Genomic DNA, 23348 nt, shown 5'->3' on the forward strand with positions numbered 1-23348 from the left:
TCAGATTCAATGTTTGAAGCATAAACATTAATTAAACGAAACTACATTTTGAACTTCAAATTCATTACAATAAGTCTGCCATCATTGTCGCATATATTTCTTTTACATTTTGCACCACATCATTTTTTATCAAATAGCCACACCACATGTTTTATCCCCTCCATGACTACAAAAATTAAATCTGACCATTTTACTCTTAATCTCCTGCATTTTGGGTCTGTCCAATTGGTCTCTTGAAAACACAACATGTCTGCCTTAGCAGACACTAATACCTGCTCAAATTTGCTCATGTTTCTCAAACTGTTACCATTTAGGGATGCGCTGTAATCATTATGAATGTATGCGAGTATAATCAGAGCCAAACAAGTCCTTAAAAATCCTACTTTTTCTTTTTTCCAAAACCCATCATCTCCCTGGTTTTCGACAATGACCTCTTATTTTTACAAACAACCAAAGATCCTCACTATCTATTTCATCATCCGTCTCTTTATTTGGATTTTTGGGGGGATCGGCGGAAGCCTTTTGAAAAGTGCGCTTTAACAGTGCCCGTGACTTCAGTGGACCCAGCCCACTCTTTGGTGTAATTTTTACACAGGCTTAAAGCTGGCTCAGGCACCTGAGAAGCACCTTGCACCATCTCTACCTGTGTATGTCTTTCACCCATCATGTGCTGCTGTTCCACCTTGTCAGCAGCAGAGACTAAAACGGCGTCTCGTGCTTTGCCAGGAGACATTACAGGCTCTTCAAGCTTATCTGCCACTGTCTCTGGAGTCACACTCTCCATGTCACTCTCATCCTCCTCTCCATAGGCACACTCCCCTCTTCCTCAGACGTGAGGTCCATTGTTTGCAAAAGTAAGTGATTTTCTCCCTTATTACAGCTACATCTAACTTTAGGTCTGTCACACATTTTGCACACATTTCCTATGTTCCGACATTCTCTGGCATAATGCCCTTGTTCACTACATTTGTGGCATGTGAATTCCGGACATTCCTTAAGTATGTGCCCCGGCTGAATACATAATCTACATACCTTCACTTGATTGTCGTGGATTACACGAAAATATTCAAATCCCTCGACAGTGTTAAATTTTGTAGAATATGGCAAGGATTGCACATTGTCTGTAAACTTTACCTTGCAAAATCTTGTCCCATCTACAATGTCCGTTCCTGGCCACATCCTCCTCTTGATTGGCGTGGTCGCCTTCACCTTCCAGCCTTTTAGTTTCTCTTCTATCTCCTCATCCGTAATGTATGCGGGCAAGTTCAAAAAGGACACCACCAGCTCATCGTTCCCTAGTTCTTTAGCCATGATTTGACAGTTCTTTATCTTTAGCCCGTCTATTAGTCTTTCTTTTCCATTTACATGAGACATTGTTACTTCATACTTATTCCCGTCTTTCATTCGACATCCCAGTATTGTTCCGCAAACTTCCTTTATTCCTCTCAGCAATTCCATCGTTGTTATTTTCCCTTCTCCACTTATTTCCACGTTCACCGTCAGTTCCTTCTCATATGTTCTTTTTTTCAGTTCTTCGTTTAACATTCTGATTTCACTGTTGTCCTTTCTCGTCGTCGTTTGTATTCTTGATGTCGAAGCCATGTTGTCCGTCCGGTTATTTTAAGCAATATCCCCCAAACAGCTCACGCTGATGGGGGACAATAGCAAAAACGTTTCACAGAAACTTCACTACAGTCACTCACAAACTTTCAAACTTATAAGTCAACTAGACCTCCAAAAAAAACGATATTCTCTCTCAAGCACTCAGACGCCTGCTTCTCTTCCACTTCCTGAAACTCCAAAAAAGGGGCGTGTGAAGCAAACGTGATAACCACTAGACCACAGAAACTACTGCTACAATTACCTGCAAGGAGTAAACCGAATTTTACAGATATTCATGGCACGTATTCGAATTTCCAAAATACAGAATTCATGAAATAACAATTCTTTGTTGAAAGTACAGTACCTACTGCACGTGTCAAAGAGCTCTGTTTCCGCCCGGTTTCAAACCGAGGACCTTTCGCGTGTTAAGCAAACGTGATAACCGCTACACTACAGAAACTGCTTCAACAATTATCTGCAAGAAGTAAACCGAATTTTACAGATATTCATGGCACGTGTTCGAATTTCCAAAATTAGGCATTTATGAAAATAACTATTCTTTGTTAATAGTACAGTACCTACTGCACGTGTCAAAGAGCACTGTTTCCTCCCGGTTTCAAACTGAGGACCTTTCACGTGTAAAGCGAACGTGATAACCACTACACTACAGAAACTGCTGCTACATTCAGCTGCAAGGAGTAAACCGAATTTTACAGATATTCATGGCACGTGTTGAAATTTCCAAATTTAGGCATTTATGAAAATAACTATTCTCTTTTAAAAGTACTGTACCTACTGCAGGTGTCAAAGAGCACTGTTTCCGCCCGGTTTCGAACCGAGGACCTTTCGGCGTGTAAAGCGAACGCGATAACCACTACACTACAGAAACTGCTGCTTGATTTTCCTGCAAGAAGTAAACCGAATTTTACAGATATTCAGGGCACGTGTTCGAATTTCCAAAATAAAGAATTCATGAAATTTTCTGTTACCACTACGGTACATCACAATGTGTCAATGAGTGTTGTTTCCGCCCGGTTTCGAACCAGGGACCTTTCGCGTGTAAAGCGAACGTGATAACCACTACACTACAGAAACTGCTGCTACATTTAGCTGCGAGGAGTAAACCGAATTTTACAGATATTCATGGCACGTGTTCGAATTTCCAAAATACGGCATTTATGAAAATAACTATTCTTTGTTAAAAGTACAGTACCTACTGCACGTGTCAAAGAGCACTGTTTCCGCCCGGTTTCGAACCGAGGACCTTTCGCGTGTTAAGCGAACGTGATAACCACTACACTACAGAAACTTCTGCACAATTATCTGCAAGGAGTAAACCGAATTTTACAAATATTCATGGCACGTATTCGAATTTCCAAAATAAAGAATTCATGAAATTTTCTGTTACCACTATGGTACTTCAGAATGTGTCAATGAGCTTTGTTTCCGCCGCGGTTTCGAACCAGGGACCTTTCGCGTGTGAAGCGAACGTGATTTTTTTTTTTTTTTTTTTATTATCAAAAATGTTTGTTTACAATATTTACAGTACAATCTACTGTTTACAGTACAATCCACAGAGAACAATACAGAAGACACTAGACTAACAGAGGCAGGTGAACAATTCACCCCTATCAAATTATCAACAAAGAAAATATCAAAACAGTGCTTTCAAAAATTATAAGTGATACCTCCACTCTCCTCTCGTGAAATTAACCCACTCCCTTCAACAAAAGACTCATCAAAATGTTCCATCCCATAATTAAACAACATATCTATGTGTTTACTGAACAGTGCTATAAAGATACTCCACACCTGAACCCTCTTTCTGTCAAAAGAAACATAATTCCTCCTACAAAAAATAGCATACCTCACAAAACTCAAAACCATATTCAACAAACACACATTAGCACCCTCACATTTACCAGACACTCCAAATAACAAAAGTTCCTCCCACGCATACTTTTTCACGAAATCTCCCCCCCAGTTTCTACATAACATTTCCTTAACTTTACAAAAAAAAATATTTTAAATCCTCACATTCTATAAACAAATGCATAAGAGTTTCCGGGAAACGTCCACATACGTCGCATTCCCTTTCTATCTCACAATTAATTTTCTTTAGCACCACCTTTGTAAATATTCTATTATGTCTTAGTTTGAAATCATTATTTTCACACTCCTTACTATTATATTTTACATTAAAATTTCCCCATATCTTTTTTCATCCAATTCCGGAAAAACTACTTTCCAAAATTTCTCAGCAGCCGGCCTTCTACACACTTTTCCTACCATTATTCTATACAATCTTTTCACTGGTATACTAGATAAATGTACTTTCTTCTTACTGCTACCAATGAACAAATTAGGAAATACAAATAAATCTTCTCTTTCAACTTCACTATTTATTAAATCAACCCATGCTCTTGGTATACTATTCTTTATCTTGTCATACATATTATTCACTGTTCCCCTTCCCACCTCTTCATCCCATTCATTGATTATGTCAAAAATAGCTTCCCCAGGTAAAAACCCTGGAATTACCTCATATGTATAATCTTTTATTTGCCGTAGACCTGCACTCATAAATACTTTATTATACAAAACTTTTTCTTTGTTCTTGATTTTCTCATTCAGAAATATAGGTTGATTCATAATCAGGTCAATATGTCCACATTCATAATATACATTAGGCAACAACTCTGCCCATGCATTTAGCACCTCTTTATAAAAATCTGGTACCTTTTCAAACATTGCCCTTTTAAGCCCCATCAATAAACCATTATCCTCACAACCACCACTCTCCTCTAAGTAGACTCTAAAGAAGTGTTTCCAGCCATAATCTTCACTGTCATACAAATATTTCTTTACTGTTTTTATCCTAATAGCTTTTCTTTTGACACCTAAATCTACAAGTTTTAAACCTCCATCCACATAGTCAGCAATCAATGTTTTCTGAGATATTCTCACTCCTTTACCATCCCATATAAAATTTGACACCACATTATTCAATTCATTTAGGACCCACTCCGGCATGTCCAGGACTCCCAAAACATACACAAATTTGGATAATACCAAAGCATTTGCAACAATTACTTTCCCTTGTAACTTTAGTTTTCTATTTTTCCAGAAATTCAACGTTAGCTTGACTTTATTAAGGATCCCAGTCCAAGTTATATCTTTTGCCTCTTTCTCCTTTACACCAATGTTTACTCCCAGCACTTTAATAAAATCCTTTGCGCTCTTGAATGGAATCTCACACCCGTTTACATTGATATCCCCAACAAACATTATTTCAGTCTTCTCTATATTAACTTTAGCACCCGATGCCTTGCCATATATATCTATGATCCCCATAATGCTTCCAATACTTTCTATATCCTTCACAGTACAAGTAGTGTCATCAGCGTACTGATGTACAACACTGACACCACCACCTGGGATTCCAACACCCCTTACTTCTTTATTACTATTTATCAATGTAGCTAACGGTTCTGTAGAAACACTGTACAGCAGAGCTGACAAAGGACAGCCCTGCCTTACTGACCTCTCCACAGGGAAAGTATCTGTTAACACTCCGTTACATTTAACACAACTTTTAGCCCCACTATACAACAGGTTGATCCAAGATACAAACTTTGGCCCAAACCCAAACCTCTCCAAAGTCTGTAATAAAAAGCTGTGCTCCACTCTATCGAAAGCTTTGTTAAAGTCCAAACTTAAAACTATACCACCTTCATTTTTCATTTGATTAACAACATCCCTAATTGTACAAATGACATCTGCAATATCTCTTCCAGGTATGCCGTAGGCTTGTGTTGATTCAATAATACTCCCAATCACCTTTTTCATCCTATTCGCTAACACTTTAGTCAGTATCTTATAATCCGAATTTAGAAGGCTAATAGGCCTATAATTTTCTAACTTTAATCTACTGCCCCTATTTTTGAATAAGATCGTTAACATTCCAGTTGACATAGACTCAGGGATTTCCTTATTCTCTTCCATATAATGAAACACCCTCACTAAAATGGGTGCCAAAATATCTACAAAGACTTTATAGAACTCATTTGTTAAACCATCCAAACCCGGACTTTTATTACCTTGCGTGCTAACAATTGCTTCCTTGATTTCCATAATCGAAATCTCTTCATCACACATCATTCTATCTGCCTGCGATACTTTGGCACTAATTGTATCCAACACTTTTTACAACACACACTTTATCTACATCATTCTTTTTGTAAAGATTTCTGTAAAAGGTTTCAACTGTCTCTAAGATCCCAACAAAATCGTTTACCTTTACACCTCTTTCATCTTCCAACTCTACAATGTAACTCTTAGTTTGTTTTCTTTTTTCCAGACCCCAAAAAAAGGATGTACATTTCTCTCCCTCCAAAGCGTACTGTGCCCTGCTCCTAACAATAGCACCCAAACATTTATTTTTTTCATAACGACCCAGCTCTGCATGGATTTTCAAATAATTCACAACATCATAGTCTGGATCCGTATCAGCCTTTTCAAGTTCATGCAACATCCTATTCCTAAGCATTATTTCTTTCTGCTTATCTAAACGGGTTATGATTTTTTGCGTACCTAATACTCCTATTTTTTACTTTTACTTTCACTTCCTCCCACCATAAACACACATTCTCTTTTAACAGTACATTAGACATTTCATCATTAATACATTCAACAATTTCATTTCTATATCCTTCCTCCTTTAACAGACTGGCATTTAAACACCAGACACCTCCCCTCTCCTCTCCACACCAAAACCCATTTGAAATGACATTACTGCATGATCACTATATGCTGTAAAGGTATATGACACCTTCTTAACATTCTGCACCAATTCTTGTTTTGCTAGACATAAATCAATTCTGCTTTGTTTTAATTCCTTTAGAACCACCTGCCTTCTAGAGAATACTCTTCTGTTTGGATTTTCAGCCCTCCATATATCTACTAGATTCTCCTCATTCATAAGTTTCCATAATGCATTTCTAGAAGAGTCATATCTGAATTTAGCACAACTAGAGGCATCCATTCTACTACACCTCACATTAAAATCTCCTATCAGTATACAGTTTTCTGAGCACAGTGTTTTTAATTTGTGAAACATTTCTCTCCTTTCAGATTCAATGTTTGAAGCATAAACATTAATTAAACGAAAAACTACATTTTGAACTTCAAATTCAATTACAATAAGTCTGCCATCATTGTCAGCATATATTTCTTTTACATTTTGCACCACATCATTTTTTTATCAAAATAGCCACACCACATGTTTTATCCCCTCCATGACTACAAAAATTAAATCTGACCATTTACTCTTAATCTCCTGCATTTTGGAGTCTGTCCAATTGGTCTCTTGAAAACACAACATGTCTGCCTTAACAGACACTAATACCTGCTCAAATTTGCTCATGTTTCTCAAACTGTTACCATTTAGGGATGCGACTGTAATCATTATGAATGTGTGCAGAAGTATAATCAGAGCCAAACAAGTCCTTAAAAATCCTACTTTTTCTTTTTTCCAAAACCCATCATCTCCCTGGTTTTCGACAATGACCTCTTATTTTTACAAACAACTGAAGATCCTCACTATCTATTTCATCATCCGTCTCTTTATTTGGATTTTTTGGGGGAGCGGCGGGGGAAGCCTTTTTGAAAAGTGCGCTTTAACAGTGCCCGTGACTTCAGTGGACCCAGCCCACTCTTTGGTGTAATTTTTACACAGGCTTAAAGCTGGCTCAGGCACCTGAGAAGCACCTTGCACCATCTCTACCTGTGTATGTCTTTCACCCATCATGTGCTGCTGTTCCACCTTGTCAGCAGCAGAGACTAAAACGGCGTCTCGTGCTTTGCCAGGAGACATTACAGGCTCTTCAAGCTTATCTGCCACTGTCTCTGGAGTCACACTCTCCATGTCACTCTCATCCTCCCTCTCCATAGGCACACTCCCCTCTTCCTCAGACGTGAGGTCCATTGTTTGCAAAAAGTAAGTGATTTTCTCCCCTTATTACAGCTACATCTAACTTTAGGTCTGTCACACATTTTGCACACATTTCCTATGTTCCGACATTCTCTGGCATAATGCCCTTGTTCACTACATTTGTGGCATGTGAATTCGGACATTCCTTAAGTATGTGCCCCGGCTGAATACATAATCTACATACCTTCACTTGATTGTCGTGGATTACACGAAAATATTCAAATCCCTCGACAGTGTTAAATTTTGTAGAATATGGCAAGGATTGCACATTGTCTGTAAACTTTACCTTGCAAAATCTTGTCCCATCTACAATGTCCGTTCCTGGCCACATCCTCCTCTTGATTGGCGTGGTCGCCTTCACCTTCCAGCCTTTTAGTTTCTCTTCTATCTCCTCATCCGTAATGTATGCGGGCAAGTTCAAAAAGGACACCACCAGCTCATCGTTCCCTAGTTCTTTAGCCATGATTTGACAGTTCTTTATCTTTAGCCCGTCTATTAGTCTTTCTTTTCCATTTACATGAGACATTGTTACTTCATACTTATTCCCGTCTTTCATTCGACATCCCAGTATTGTTCCGCAAACTTCCTTTATTCCTCTCAGCAATTCCATCGTTGTTATTTTCCCTTCTCCACTTATTTCCACGTTCACCGTCAGTTCCTTCTCATATGTTCTTTTTTCAGTTCTTCGTTTAACATTCTGATTTCACTGTTGTCCTTTCTCGTCGTTGTTTGTATTCTTGATGTCGAAGCCATGTTGTCCGTCCGGTTATTTTAAGCAATATCCCCCAAACAGCTCACGCTGATGGGGGACAATAGCAAAAACGTTTCACAGAAACTTCACTACAGTCACTCACAAACTTTCAAACTTATAAGTCAACTAGACCTCCAAAAAAAACGATATTCTCTCTCAAGCACTCAGACGCCTGCTTCTCTTCCACTTCCTGAAACTCCAAAAAGGGGCGTGTGAAGCGAACGTGATAACCGCTAGACCACAGAAACTGCTTCAACGATTATCCTGCAAGGAGTAAACCGAATTTTACAGATATTCAGGGCACGTATTCGAATTTCCAAAATAAAGAATTCATGAAATTTTCTGTTACCACTACGGTAAATCAGAATGTGTCAATGAGCGTTGTTTCCGCCCGGTTTCGAACCAGGGACCTTTCGCGTGTGAAGCAAACGTGATTTTTTTTTTTTTTTTTTTTTTTATTATCAAAAATGTTTGTTTACAATATTTACAGTACAATCCACAGAGAACAATACAGAAGACACTAGACTAACAGAGGCAGGTGAACAATTCACCCCCTATCAAATTATCAACAAAGAAAATATCAAAACAGTGCTTTCAAAAATTATAAGTGATACCTCCACTCTCCTCTCGTGAAATTAACCCACTCCCTTCAACAAAAGACTCATCAAAATGTTCCATCCCATAATTAAACAACATATCTATGTGTTTACTGAACAGTGCTATAAAGATACTCCACACCTGAACCCTCTTTCTGTCAAAAGAAACATAATTCCTCCTACAAAAAATAGCATACCTCACAAAACTCAAAACCATATTCAACAAACACACATTAGCACCCCTCACATTTACCAGACACTCCAAATAACAAAAGTTCCTCCCACGCATACTTTTCACGAAATCTCCCCCCAGTTTCTACATAACATTTCCTTAACTTTACAAAAAAAATATTTTAAATCCTCACATTCTATAAACAAATGCATAAGAGTTTCCGGGAAAACGTCCACATACGTCGCATTCCCTTTCTATCTCACAATTAATTTTCTTTAGCACCACCTTTGTAAATATTCTATTATGTCTTAGTTTGAAATCATTATTTTCACACTCCTTACTATTATATTTTACATTTAAATTTCCCCATATCTTTTTTTCATCCAATTCCGGAAAAACTACTTTCCAAAATTTCTCAGCCTTCTACACACTTTTCCTACCATTATTCTATACAATCTTTTCACTGGTATACTAGATAAATGTACTTTCTTCTTACTGCTACCAATGAACAAATTAGGAAATACAAATAAATCTTCTCTTTCAACTTCACTATTTATTAAATCAACCCATGCTCTTGGTATACTATTCTTTATCTTGTCATACATATTATTCACTGTTCCCCTTCCCACCTCTTCATCCCATTCATTGATTATGTCAAAAATAGCTTCCCCAGGTAAAAATCCTGGAATTACCTCATATGTATAATCTTTTATTTGCCGTAGACCTGCACTCATAAATACTTTATTATACAAAACTTTTTCTTTGTTCTTGATTTTCTCATTCAGAAATATAGGTTGATTCATAATCAGGTCAATATGTCCACATTCATAATATACATTAGGCAACAACTCTGCCCATGCATTTAGCACCTCTTTATAAAAATCTGGTACCTTTTCAAACATTGCCCTTTTAAGCCCCATCAATAAACCATTATCCTCACAACCACCACTCTCCTCTAAGTAGACTCTAAAGAAGTGTTTCCAGCCATAATCTTCACTGTCATACAAATATTTCTTTACTGTTTTTATCCTAATAGCTTTTCTTTTGACACCTAAATCTACAAGTTTTAAACCTCCATCCACATAGTCAGCAATCAATGTTTTCTGAGATATTCTCACTCCTTTACCATCCCATATAAAATTTGACACCACATTATTCAATTCATTTAGGACCCACTCCGGCATGTCCAGGACTCCCAAAACATACACAAATTTGGATAATACCAAAGCATTTGCAACAATTACTTTCCCTTGTAACTTTAGTTTTCTATTTTTCCAGAAATTCAACGTTAGCTTGACTTTATTAAGGATCCCAGTCCAAGTTATATCTTTTGCCTCTTTCTCCTTTACACCAATGTTTACTCCCAGCACTTTAATAAAATCCGTTGCGCTCTTGAATGGAATCTCACACCCGTTTACATTGATATCCCCAACAAACATTATTTCAGTCTTCTCTATATTAACTTTAGCACCCGATGCCTTGCCATATATATCTATGATCCCCATAATGCTTCCAATACTTTCTATATCCTTCACAGTACAAGTAGTGTCATCAGCGTACTGATGTACAACACTGACACCACCACCTGGGATTCCAACACCCCTTACTTCTTTATTACTATTTATCAATGTAGCTAACGGTTCTGTAGAAACACTGTACAGCAGAGCTGACAAAGGACAGCCCTGCCTTACTGACCTCTCCACAGGGAAAGTATCTGTTAACACTCCGTTACATTTAACACAACTTTTAGCCCCCACTATACAACAGGTTGATCCAAGATACAAACTTTGGCCCAAACCCAAACCTCTCCAAAGTCTGTAATAAAAAGCTGTGCTCCACTCTATCGAAAGCTTTGTTAAAGTCCAAACTTAAAACTATACCACCTTCATTTTTCATTTGATTAACAACATCCCTAATTGTACAAATGACATCTGCAATATCTCTTCCAGGTATGCCGTAGGCTTGTGTTGATTCAATAATACTCCCAATCACCTTTTTCATCCTATTCGCTAACACTTTAGTCAGTATCTTATAATCCGAATTTAGAAGGCTAATAGGCCTATAATTTTCTAACTTTAATCTACTGCCCCTATTTTTGAATAAGATCGTTAACATTCCAGTTGACATAGACTCAGGGATTTCCTTATTCTCTTCCATATAATGAAACACCCTCACTAAAATGGGTGCCAAAATATCTACAAAGACTTTATAGAACTCATTTGTTAAACCATCCAAACCCGGACTTTTATTACCTTGCGTGCTAACAATTGCTTCCTTGATTTCCATAATCGAAATCTCTTCATCACACATCATTCTATCTGCCTGCGATACTTTGGCACTAATTGTATCCAACACTTTTACAACACACACTTTATCTACATCATTCTTTTTGTAAAGATTTCTGTAAAAGGTTTCAACTGTCTCTAAGATCCCAACAAAATCGTTTACCTTTACACCTCTTTCATCTTCCAACTCTACAATGTAACTCTTAGTTTGTTTTCTTTTTCCAGACCCCAAAAAAAGGATGTACATTTCTCTCCCTCCAAAGCGTACTGTGCCCTGCTCCTAACAATAGCACCCAAACATTTATTTTTTCATAACGACCCAGCTCTGCATGGATTTTCAAATAATTCACAACATCATAGTCTGGATCCGTATCAGCCTTTTCAAGTTCATGCAACATCCTATTCCTAAGCATTATTTCTTTCTGCTTATCTAAACGGTTATGATTTTTTGCGTACCTAATACTCCTATTTTTTTACTTTTACTTTCACTTCCTCCCACCATAAACACACATTCTCTTTTAACAGTACATTAGACATTTCATCATTAATACATTCAACAATTTCATTTCTATATCCTTCCTCCTTTAACAGACTGGCATTTAAACACCAGACACCTCCCCCTCTCCTCTCCACACCAAAACCCATTTGAAATGACATTACTGCATGATCACTATATGCTGTAAAGGTATATGACACCTTCTTAACATTCTGCACCAATTCTTGTTTTGCTAGACATAAATCAATTCTGCTTTGTTTTAATTCCTTTAGAACCACCTGCCTTCTAGAGAATACTCTTCTGTTTGGATTTTCAGCCCTCCATATATCTACTAGATTCTCCTCATTCATAAGTTTCCATAATGCATTTCTAGAAGAGTCATATCTGAATTTAGCACAACTAGAGGCATCCATTCTACTACACCTCACATTAAAATCTCCTATCAGTATACAGTTTTCTGAGCACAGTGTTTTTAATTTGTGAAACATTTCTCTCCTTTCAGATTCAATGTTTGAAGCATAAACATTAATTAAACGAAAAACTACATTTTGAACTTCAAATTCAATTACAATAAGTCTGCCATCATTGTCAGCATATATTTCTTTTACATTTTGCACCACATCATTTTTTATCAAAATAGCCACACCACATGTTTTATCCCCTCCATGACTACAAAAAATTAAATCTGACCATTTACTCTTAATCTCCTGCATTTTGGAGTCTGTCCAATTGGTCTCTTGAAAACACAACATGTCTGCCTTAACAGACACTAATACATCCCAGTATTGTTCCGCAAACTTCCTTTATTCCTCTCAGCAATTCCATCGTTGTTATTTTCCCTTCTCCACTTATTTCCCACGTTCACCGTCAGTTCCTTCTCATATGTTCTTTTTTCAGTTCTTCGTTTAACATTCTGATTTCACTGTTGTCCTTTCGTCGTCGTTTGTATTCTTGATGTCGAAGCCATGTTGTCCGTCCGGTTATTTTAAGCAATATCCCCAAACAGCTCACGCTGATGGGGGACAATAGCAAAAACGTTTCACAGAAACTTCACTACAGTCACTCACAAACTTTCAAACTTATAAGTCAACTAGACCTCCAAAAAAAACGATATTCTCTCTCAAGCACTCAGACACCTGCTTCTCTTCCACTTCCTGAAACTCCAAAAAGGGGCGTGTGAAGCGAACGTGATAACCACTACACTACAGAAACAGCTGCTTGATTTTTCTGCAAGGAGTAAACCAAATTTTACAGATATTCATGGCACGTATTCGAATTTCCAAAATACAGAATTTATGAAAATAACTGTTCTTTGTTGAAAGTACAGTACCTACTGCATGTGTCAAAGAGCACTGGTTCCGCCCGTTTCGAAGACCTTTCGCATGTAAAGCGAACGTGATAACCACTACACTACAGAAACTGCTGCTACATTTAGCTGCAAGGAGTAAACCGAATTTTACTGATATCCAAAATTAGGCATTTATGAAAATAACTATTCCCTTTTAAAAGTACTGTACCTACTGCACATGTCAAAGAGCACTGTTTCCTCCCGGTTTCAAAGTGAGGACCTTTCACGTGTAAAGCCAACGTGATAACCACTACACTACAGAAACTGCTGCTTGATTTTTCTGCAAAGAGTAAACCGAATTTTACCGATATTCATGGCACGTATTCGAATTTCCAAAATGAACAATTAATGAAATTTTCTGTTACAAATATGTAACTTCTTGAATGTGTCAATGAGCGTTGTTTCCGCCTGGTTTCAAACCAGGGACCTTTTGCGTGTGAAGCGAACGTGATAACCACTACACTACAGAAACTGCTGCTACATTTAGCTGCAAGGAGTAAACCGAATTTTACCGATATTCATGGCACGTGTTCGAATTTCCAAAATAAAGAATTAATGAAATGCCCTGGTTCGGATGGTGGTGGGTGCCCTGGTTCGGATGGTGGTGGGTGCCCTGGTTCCGGATGGTGTAAGAGCTTGTGGTGGGGGATATCCCCCACTGGAGGTCATGCCCATAGAGAGGGTGTTCCCCGGAGAGTGGGTGAAGGCTATCACTACCTGGTAACCCAAAATAATACCAGGCCCACAGCTGGACATAGTGCAATTTCTGAGAATTTTTGGACTTAGTCATTTTTCAAGAAAGCTCTGTCACTAACTTACAGTGATGTTTAAAATGTCCAGTGGCGCCCTCTTGTGGAACATCCCGGGTGGGGGGGTGTGTGAGAGGGGGTATGGGTTAGGGTTAGGGTTGAAAAAAAAAACTGACGAATCTGATATGCACTGGCACAGGCAAAACTTTAAACAAATGGTAAAAACCTAGTATAAAATACCTCAATTAAGAACAGGGGAGGGAAAAAAGAAAAAAGAGGGGGGGGGAAAGAAGGAAAAATAAAAATATATTTACAAACAGATTACCCGGAAGATAAACCTAGGTTTGCAACCCAAGATGCAATCCCTAAGGGATAGAAGCCAAAACCCAAGGTCAAGACCACCAGCCTGAAATTAGGATGGTCATAGACATACAGGGGGTTGAAGTTCGGCACACCAGCTCCAAGAGTTAGGGCCAAACGGGGGTGATATAAGGGTCAAGAGGGTATAAGGGTTAGAATTAGATGAGGGGGTATGAAAGTTAGATAAGGGGGTATAAGGGTTAGGGTTAGATAAGAAGGTATAAAGGTTAAGGTTAGATAAAAGGGTATAAGGGTTAAGGTTAGAACTAAGGGGATGTAAAGGTTTAATAAAGAAATATAAAGGGTAAACTGAGGGTTAGATAAGGGGATGTAAAAGGTTTGGGTAGGTAAGGGGTATCAAGGTTAGGGTTAGATAAGCAGGTATAAGGGTTAGGGTTAGATAAGGGGTATAAGGTTAAGGTTAGAGCTAAGGGGATATAAAGGTTACATAAAGGGATACAAAAGGTTAAGGTTAGGATTATAAGGGAGTATAAGAGTTAGGGTTAGATAACGGGGTATCAAGGTTAGGATTAGGTAAGCAGGTGTAAAGGTTAGGGTTAGATAAGGGGATATAAAGGTTAAGATCAGAACTAGAGGGGTATGAGGATTAGATAAAGGGATATGAGGGGTTCGGGTAGGGGTTAGGTAAGAAAGGTGCAGAGATTGAGGTGAAAATGGAAAAATAAGGGTTGGGACCTAATAACCAGGGGTTGGGGTTAAAGTTAGGATCAATCCAAGAATCAGGTTTAGATCTAGGGTCTAGGGGTTAAGGTTAGGCATGAGGATCTATAAATTAGGGTAGATAATTAGGATTTTAGAATTAGGGGTTGAATATAAGGGTCTAGGATAGGGGATCAGGATTTCGAGGAGTAGAATTTCAGGAGTGGGGAACCGCCCGACAAACACACAAATAAAAAGTACCGATACAGGGCAATAATAAGTGCTACTACACAAAGGCAAGACCACAATAGACGGATCAACGTCCCACACTGAGTGTAAAAATAAGTGCTATTGAATTAAGATAAGTGCTCAAAAAATATATGCCAAAGAAAGTCAAATAAAACCACACCACACTAAAAGATGCAGAAAATTAATGTACATAAAATAAATATCATCATAAATGTTAAAAAAACATATAAAAATAAACGTAAATCATAAATAAACAATTAAAAAAAGACGTACATATAAAAATAAGTGCTTTGATAAATAAATAAATAAATAAATAAGATAAACAAACATACCCCACTAAATATGCAAGTGCTTTAAACTCAAAATAAGTGCTATGGGGGTATATATAGAAAGATAAAACCACACCACACTAAATAAATAATAATAACATAAATATAATCCTATGAATAAAATAAGTGCCATAATATTGATCATAAGTGCTAGAAAATATATGTAAAAATAAATAAATTATAAAATTATTTGATAAACGAACATTTATCTTGGGCGGTTCTCCCACAGCCCCCCCACCATCCTATCCCTAAGCGAAACCCCACTCATCCAATCCCACTGGAGATGGCACCTCTCATCAGGTAAGTAAGCCAGAATAAATTTAATATTTTTCATTCAGGCCCTTGGGATCTATTGTTTGGAGGCGCCCAATCCAAATTCTTTCCATCCCCTGTCGTTGTTTCCTAGACCAGCCCCCGTTTGTCTCCAGACCAAAGATTTTCAAATTATCACTGGCATGAAGGCTAAAATGTAAATACAACCCCGTGCTCTTATTACCTTTTGCCATATTGTATAGGTGTTGTTTTAGTCTAGCCTGTAGTGCATTCTTGGTTTCTCCTATATACATTTTTTTGGCACAATTTGCACTTGATTACATAAATCAAGTTTGTCGTTGACAATTCGATTCTCTGTCTTATAGGAAACCCCAAACCCGAGAAGGCATTAGTAATATATTTTGGTCTCTCCAGGTATTTTTCCAATTTATTAGGTACCTCTTTCTGCCGGAAGGCAGAGTGGACTAATTTATCCCCAAGGTTTTTATTTTCCTATATGCTGAGATTATTCTACAATTCAACAGCCCCTCCACCGCTTGTTGCGCTTCCCGGAAGTTAGACCTCAACGTCCTGCTAAGTCCACCCAGACTCCCAGAGTATGTAGCAACAAATGGTATCAGATTATGTGTTTCTGCTGTTTTGTTGTAACCCTCTTCCCTTCCAAATAATTTTCCTACCTCTGCTTTTATCTCCCTAAGGAAATGTTTTGAATATCCCCCGTGGCCCCAAAGCTCCAAAGAGAATGGTTGTTGCCTCCTCCACATGCTCACCCAATGTACAAATTCTGTTGAACCGGATCAACTGGGATTTAATTATCCCTCTAAAGGTATGTTTTGGATGATAACTTGCCTTATGTAGCAAAGCATGCCTATCTGTCTCCTTAAAGAAGACTTTAGTAGCCAATGATTTAGTCTGCCCCTCCGAAGGTACAAAGAAAACCTGAGTGTCTAAAAACTCTAGTTTTTCTCTTTGTATATTGTGGGATATTGTAATTGCAGGATGATGTGTATTTAGGGATTCCAAGAAACACTCAAACTCCCTCAGAATTCACCCAAATCCCAAAGATGTCATCCAAATACCTAAGATACAAAGAGGGGAAGGGTCTGACACTTCACAAACACTGTCTCTTCCCAAAAACACATATATAGGTTGGCAAAGGCTGGAGCAAACTTCTTCCCCATGGCCGTTCCATGGATCTGAAGGTAAAACTTATCATTAAAATTAAAATCATTCCTCAATAAACTCAACTCCAGCAACTCTAAGATTTCTTTATCCGGGCGCTGAGGGTCAGGAAACCTATCAAAGGCCCGTTTAACTGCCCGCAGTCCCAAAGGGGTATCAATATTTGTATATAGTGAGTTGATGTCTATTGAAAATAAGAACGCCCCCAATGGTAGTTCAAGACCTTTAAGTTTACCAACAAAATCATATGTGTCTTTTACATAGGAAGCATGCTTCTGTGATAGTGGATTGATGAAATAATCAATATATTCAGCAATTCGGTATGATTCCGATCCACAGTCACTAACAATTGGGCGTCCACTCGGGATCTGAAATGGCACCCGACCACTCTTCCAAAGGTTTATGGATTTTTGGGAGGAGATAGAATTGTCGCGGTCTTGGTACATCTGGGCCCAGAAGATAGGTATATTGCTTTGGAATAATAAACTTTTTTTCAAGCAATTCCAACAATATCATCTTAATCATGTTTTTGGTCTCAGATTGAATAGAGTGATCTAATGCGACATAATTTTTGGGGTTATTCAGTTGTCTATTAGCCTCCAATAAGTACTGTACTCTATCCATGATTACAATCTGTGATCCTTTATCTGCCGGCTTAATAACTATATTCCGGTTTGACCCCAACAATTTGATGGTTTCTGACTCCAATACCGTCATATTCCCCCAGTTACCTGCCCAGGTCGGAAGCACCTAAATGCCTCGAGATCCTTCCTAATCAATGTTTGGATGGATTGAGATATTGATTGTATTCTGGGTTCCCAAACTGAGGGATCTGTAAACGGTACAAAAGGAATGTCAGTATCATAATTAAAATGATCCAACAATTTCAGCCTTCTATGATATGTGTGTAGGTCCCTACGAAGCTCCATCCGGTCTAAAATTCCGGGAGTGGGGGATAAAAGACAATCCCCGTTCCAATACATTTCTTTCTATCTCAGAAAGCATATATGAGTGTGAGAGATTAGTAATATTTGAATATGGAGCTGTATCAAAGCACTGTTCTCCCCTTACATGTTTAAATTATCCAACCAAAAGTTTAAGATGGTATTTCCTGTTTCCGGTGTCAATGTACTGGGTCCCGTGGCAATGTGTGAAACCTAAGTTTACTGATCTCAGGTAAGTAATTACATTGCTCTAAAATCTTTCGATTAAGTTGATCCAAGAATGACTGTTGCTGTTTTTCCAATCTATCTGAGTAGTTAATAATAGGCACATAGAGTGTAGCATTAGGAAATTTACTTTCTGCCACTTTCAGCAGTTGTTGTAGTTGCTTCCAGGAGGTCAACGCCAGCTGTTTCAACAGGCAGTTGTTTAGCCCTCCTGATAACACCACCTTCTCCACTGTTGGATGTTGTTCTAGTTTTTCTACTACTCCTTTTAGATGGTGGAACGTGGCGCCAGGGAAGCTATCTGCTTGCACTCTAGAATCGGTAAACCCAGGTATCCGTGAAATATTGGAGTCTCCAATTATAACAATTGGTTTTCTAATTGTAAGTTCCCATTCCAAAATTTTCCTGGTAGAATTTGGGTGTCTAACTGGCTCAAGGCTAATTGATCCCGGCCTCCTAACAGGTAAATTAATCACTGGGATGGAGGAGGAAGAGGAAGAAACCCCTGGGTAGGCTGCGGCCGATATGAGTGCCACTATTTTACTCTTACCTCGGCCAAGAGGAGAAGTCCCCGAGGAGAGTGGCAGCGGGGAAACCGGAGCGGGTAATTGGGACCGCCCTGGGGGCTCAGACAAGGAGCGTATTCAGGAAAATTCCGTTTTGTCGTCACTTATCATCATCTGTTCCTCCCCCCTCTCGGTTCCCAATCGCAACCTCATATGGGTCCCGCTCCCTTCCAACTCCAGGTCCCTCCTGGCCAGAGTCAGACAAAGAGGCAATAGTATTACTACATTTTACCACAACATTGCTATATAATACCCTCTCAGGGCCATTAACAAGAGCCTGCCTCACCTGTGTGTGTTTCCCAATCTCCACCCCCCTGGAGCCAGCCCTATTGTCAATTGATCTCCCGCCAATACTTGGGGTTTAGGGGAATATGTTTCAGCCATAACCGAGATGGTTTTCCCCCGGGGACCTAAATCCAGCTCTAAGGCTGGTATACTTGGGGGCATCCTAGAGTTTCTCCTCTTTAGTCTATTTTTACCCCACCCTTAACTAAGCCACTTGCTCCACTACCATTTCCCACTCCTACCACATTACTGGGGGCTGGAGACAGGACACCCGACAAGGGCGGAAAGGCCTCCATAGTCAATTTGCCTGGGCCTACTACCTCGCTAGCATTTGCCTTTGGGAGCATAGCCTGTAATGTTGCCACTGAGGACTCGGTAAACTTACGTCTATATCTTACCCTTGCCCAAGCAACAGCTCGATCAAAGCAGTTAATATCAAATCTCCTACCTCCTGTAGCCCTGCTGCCAGAACTGAATCATAGTGGTCCACTAAGATGCACATATTAGTGTCCATCCAGTGGTCCGTATTCTCTCTTACCAGCTCCAAAACGGTGGGATTGGGTGAGGAAGGTTTGATAAAAGCCGTAAGTCTCACCACCTGCTTCATCATGCCAGGCGGGAAAGACCTTTTAATCTGTAATTCTGCTAGGAATCTCTGCATGGTGAATGGCCTGCAACAATTTGAAATACTGTTTCGTTAGTTTAAGATCCAGGGAGGTTTTGGGGCCATCTGAGCCTAAAGTAGGTATATTCCCCCCCAGGGCCATCGGCTTTACCAAGAGGCTCGGACCGATTTCTCCTGGGAAACATCGTTTTCTCCTACCAAGAAAGGGAAGGGGAGGGGAAAAAACTATAATACACTATATTCCCCCAAATAAGTCTCTACCATACCACAATCGTTTTTAAAGGTTAAAAGCAAAGCAAAAGCAAAAAAATAAAAAAAAAAAAGGGGGAAGAAAAGGGGGGGAAAAAAATACAAATCACAACATTTTAAAAGACAAAACATAAAAACATTTTAAAATCATGAAGGTCCCTCAATATTTTCCTACCAAAGGAATTCTTTGGTAATGGTTCACTGACCGGAACGATTCTCTCCATTTAAAGCAGCCATATTTAGAGGTAGAAAAAAACTCTTTCACCTTAGTCTCTTTCCAAGCCTCCTGTTCGTTGGAGCTTCCTCTTGAGTGAGTTTAGTCCAAGATGCTTTCGTATGTAAAATCAATGGAGTTAAAATTGCATTCAAACAGTCAGTCAACCAAAAAAGGGGGTTTAAAAGGGTTCCAAAACAATTCTAAAAGAATCCTTCAGTCCAAAAAGGAATTAAAAGCGGCTTTAAGAACCCAATAAGGGAACCCTCAAAAAAGTTAAAAACAAGAAACAAACAAAGACCTGACGTTTCAGCTAGATCGCTTTCATCAGAGGTAATGAGTAAACCTACATCTGTGTTGATATAGGGGGAGCTGAGAGGGCGGATCCATACCTCCCAAGACATGTGTTTTGCCCAGTCCCGTCAATCTTCCCATTCTCCTCCAATCCACAGTCCTAATCAGGGTTAATGTTCCATCATTGTGCCCTGCTCAACAAACCAGTTAATGAGCAGTCACTGACACCTGTGTTAGTCTGGGAAGCTTTAAGGGGGCGGGACCATCCTTCCCAAAACATGTCAATTACTTGGTCCTCCATCAATCTGCTCATTCTCCTCCAATCAACAGTCCCAATTGGGGTAAGTGTTCAATCGGTGTGGGCTACTCCAAACGAATTAAGACAACAAACACACTGAAATAATCAGGTCTAAAAGTTTTTAAATACCAAAATAATGTATAAAATGCCAGGCGCGGGCTAGGTTAGGTTTGAAAAAAACAGACGAATCTGATATGCACTGGCACAGGCAAACTTTAAATAAATGGTAAAACCTAGTATAAAATACCTTAATTAAGAACAGGGGAGGGAAAAAAGAAAAAAGAGGGGGGGAAAGAAGGAAAAATAAAAATATATTTACAAACAGATTACCCGGAAGATAAACCTAGGTTTGCAACCCAAGATGCAATCCCTAAGGGATAGAAGCCAAAACCCAAGGTCAAGACCACCAGCCTGAAATTAGGATGGTCATAGACATACAGGGGTTGAAGTTCGGCACACCAGCTCCAAGAGTTAGGGCCAAACGGGGTGATATAAGGGTCAAGAGGGTATAAGGGTTAGAATTAGATGAGGGGGGGTAGTGAAAGTTAGATAAGGGGTAAGGGTTAGGGTTAGATAAGAAGGTATAAAGGTTAAGGTTAGATAAAAGGGTAGTGAAGGGTTAAGGTTAGAACTAAGGGGATGTAAAGGTTTAATAAAGAAATATAAGGGTAAACTGAGGGTTAGATAAGGGGATGTAAAGGTTTGGGTAGGTAAGGGGTATCAAGGTTAGGGTTAGGGGTAGGGTTAGGGGTAGGGGGTTAGGGTTAGGTTAGGGTTAGGGTTAGTGGGTTAGGGTTAGGGTTGGGTTAGGTGGTTAGGGTTGGGTTGGGGTAGGTTGGTGGTGGGGTGGGTTGGGTTAGGTGGGTTGGGTTAGTGTTGGGGTTGGGGTTAGGGTTAGGTTGGGTTAGGTGTTAGGGTAGGGTTAGGTTAGGGTTGGGTTAGGGGTGGTTAGGGTTGGTTTGGGGTTAGGGTTAGGTTAGGGTTAGAGGTAGGGTTAGTGTTAGAGTTAGGGGTTGGGTTGGGGGTTGGGGTTGGGGTTGAGAGTTAGGTTAGGTTAGGTTATTGGTAGGGTTAGGGTTAGGGTTAGGGTTTAGGGTTAGAGGTTAGGGTTAGGGGTTAGGGTTTGGGGTTAGGGGTTAGGTTAGGGTTAGGTGGGTGGGGGGAAGGTTAGGGTTAGGGTTAGGGTGTGTTAGGTTAGGGTTAGAGGTTAGGTAGGGTAGGTTAGGGTTAGGGTTAGGGGTTAGGGGGGTGAGGTTAGGTTAGAGGTTAGGTTAGAGGTTAGGGGTAAGGGGTTAGGGTTAGGTTAGGGTTATTTGGTTAGAGGTTAGAGGTTAGGGTTAGGTTGCAGGGTTAGGGGTTAGGTTAGGGGTTAGGGATAGGGTTAGGTTAGGTTTAGGGTTAGGGTAGGGTTAGGGTTAGGTAGGGTTAGGTTAGGGTGGAGGGTTAGAGGTTAGGTTAGGTTTTAGGGTAGGAGGTTAGGGTTAGAGGTAGGGTTAGGTTAGGAGGTTAGGAGGTTAGGGTTAGGGTTAGGGTTAGGTTGGGTTGGGTTAGGTTGGTTAGGGTAGGTTAGGGTTAGGGTTAGGGTTAGGTAGGGTTAGGGTTAGGTAGGGATAGGTTAGGGTTAGGTTAGGGTTAGAGGTTAGAGGTTGGTTAGTTTAGGTTAGGGTTAGGTTAGGGTTAGGTTAGGGTTAGAGGGTTAGGGTTAGGGTTGAGGGTTAGGGGTGGGTTAGGTAGGGTTAGGTTAGGGGTAGGGTTAGGGTTAGGGTTAGGTTAGGGTTAGGTTAGGGTTAGGGTTAGGGTAGGGTTAGGGTAGGGTTAGGGTTAGGGGGTTAGGGTTGAAGGGTTAGGTTGTTGTTTAGTGGAGCAAACAAGAGACATACACGCACACGCGAGAGAAGCTGAACAGTAGACTAAAACGTGATTGTGGGGGCTTTGTTCAAGCGGAATATCGTCGGATAGACCGACTTCAAGTCTGTCCATGCACTTAAGCCTGCTACTACAGAATGGAAGCGTGCTATGCAATCGTTGGCCGGCGTTCAACTGAGAGACAGCAGCCCGAATCATGGCAGTGTATGCAGCCTAACAACGGTGTTGCACCGCAGCTGGAGCCCTGGGAGAACCCTGGGTATTTCCAGTGTGTTGAAAGTGGGTTGTCCGTGGAGCAGCAGCTGGTAGACAAGGGTGAGCAGTCCGCGGTGGTGGATCAGCAGCTGTGGGACGAGAGTAGAGCAGCGCGGCGGCGACTGCGCGGTGCAGTCAACCAGTCAGATCGGTGGTGAAAAATTAAATCTGACCATTTACTCTTAATCTCCTGCATTTTGGAGTCTGTCCAATTGGTCTCTTGAAAACACAACATGTCTGCCTTAACAGACACTAATACCTCGCTCAAATTTGCTCATGTTTCTCAAACTGTTACCATTTAGGGATGCGACTGTAATCATTATGAATGTGTGCAGAAGTATAATCAGAGCCAAACAAGTCCTTAAAATCCTACTTTTTCTTTTTCCAAAACCCATCATCTCCCCTGGTTTTCGACAATGACCTCTTATTTTTTACAAACAACTGAAGATCCTCACTATCTATTTCATCATCCGTCTCTTTATT

General features: G+C 39.7%; 1 protein-coding gene and 5 non-coding genes across 6 annotated transcripts; all 6 read right to left on the reverse strand.

The window, feature by feature from the left end:
* Nucleotides 1-1989: 1989 nt before the first annotated feature.
* trnav-aac (transfer RNA valine (anticodon AAC)) lies at nt 1990-2062 on the reverse strand. Its single transcript has one exon. It is a non-coding gene; the product is annotated as a tRNA-Val (tRNA).
* A 355-nt stretch (nt 2063-2417) lies between these two features.
* On the reverse strand, nt 2418-2491 carry trnav-uac (transfer RNA valine (anticodon UAC)). Its single transcript has one exon. It is a non-coding gene; the product is annotated as a tRNA-Val (tRNA).
* A 133-nt stretch (nt 2492-2624) lies between these two features.
* Nucleotides 2625-2697, reverse strand: trnav-uac (transfer RNA valine (anticodon UAC)). Its single transcript has one exon. It is a non-coding gene; the product is annotated as a tRNA-Val (tRNA).
* A 141-nt stretch (nt 2698-2838) lies between these two features.
* trnav-aac (transfer RNA valine (anticodon AAC)) lies at nt 2839-2911 on the reverse strand. The gene has a single exon. It is a non-coding gene; the product is annotated as a tRNA-Val (tRNA).
* An 884-nt stretch (nt 2912-3795) lies between these two features.
* Nucleotides 3796-10863, reverse strand: LOC123743862 (uncharacterized). Its single transcript, XM_045722569.1, has 2 exons — nt 9534-10863; nt 3796-3871 (listed from the first exon to the last, which is right to left on the reverse strand). The coding sequence occupies exons 1-2, from the start codon at nt 10616-10618 to the stop codon at nt 3796-3798; spliced, it is 1161 nt and encodes a 386-aa protein (XP_045578525.1). The 5' UTR covers nt 10619-10863.
* A 2778-nt stretch (nt 10864-13641) lies between these two features.
* On the reverse strand, nt 13642-13714 carry trnav-cac (transfer RNA valine (anticodon CAC)). The gene has a single exon. It is a non-coding gene; the product is annotated as a tRNA-Val (tRNA).
* Between the last annotated feature and the right edge of the window lie 9634 nt (nt 13715-23348).

Source organism: Salmo salar, chromosome ssa07 (genome assembly GCF_905237065.1).
Source record: "Salmo salar chromosome ssa07, Ssal_v3.1, whole genome shotgun sequence".
In the NCBI taxonomy this organism is placed as follows: domain Eukaryota; kingdom Metazoa; phylum Chordata; class Actinopteri; order Salmoniformes; family Salmonidae; genus Salmo; species Salmo salar.

Bases quoted from the DNA above. Each gene is read 5' to 3' on its own strand.
- LOC123743862 (XM_045722569.1), bottom strand. From the start codon at position 10,618: ATGGGGATCATAGATATATATGGCAAGGCATCGGGTGCTAAAGTTAAT. The intron at 3,872-9,533 runs GCTGAGAAATTT...AGTGTGTAGAAG, and splicing joins GTAGGAAAAGTGTGTAGAAG to GCCGGCTGCTGAGAAATTTT.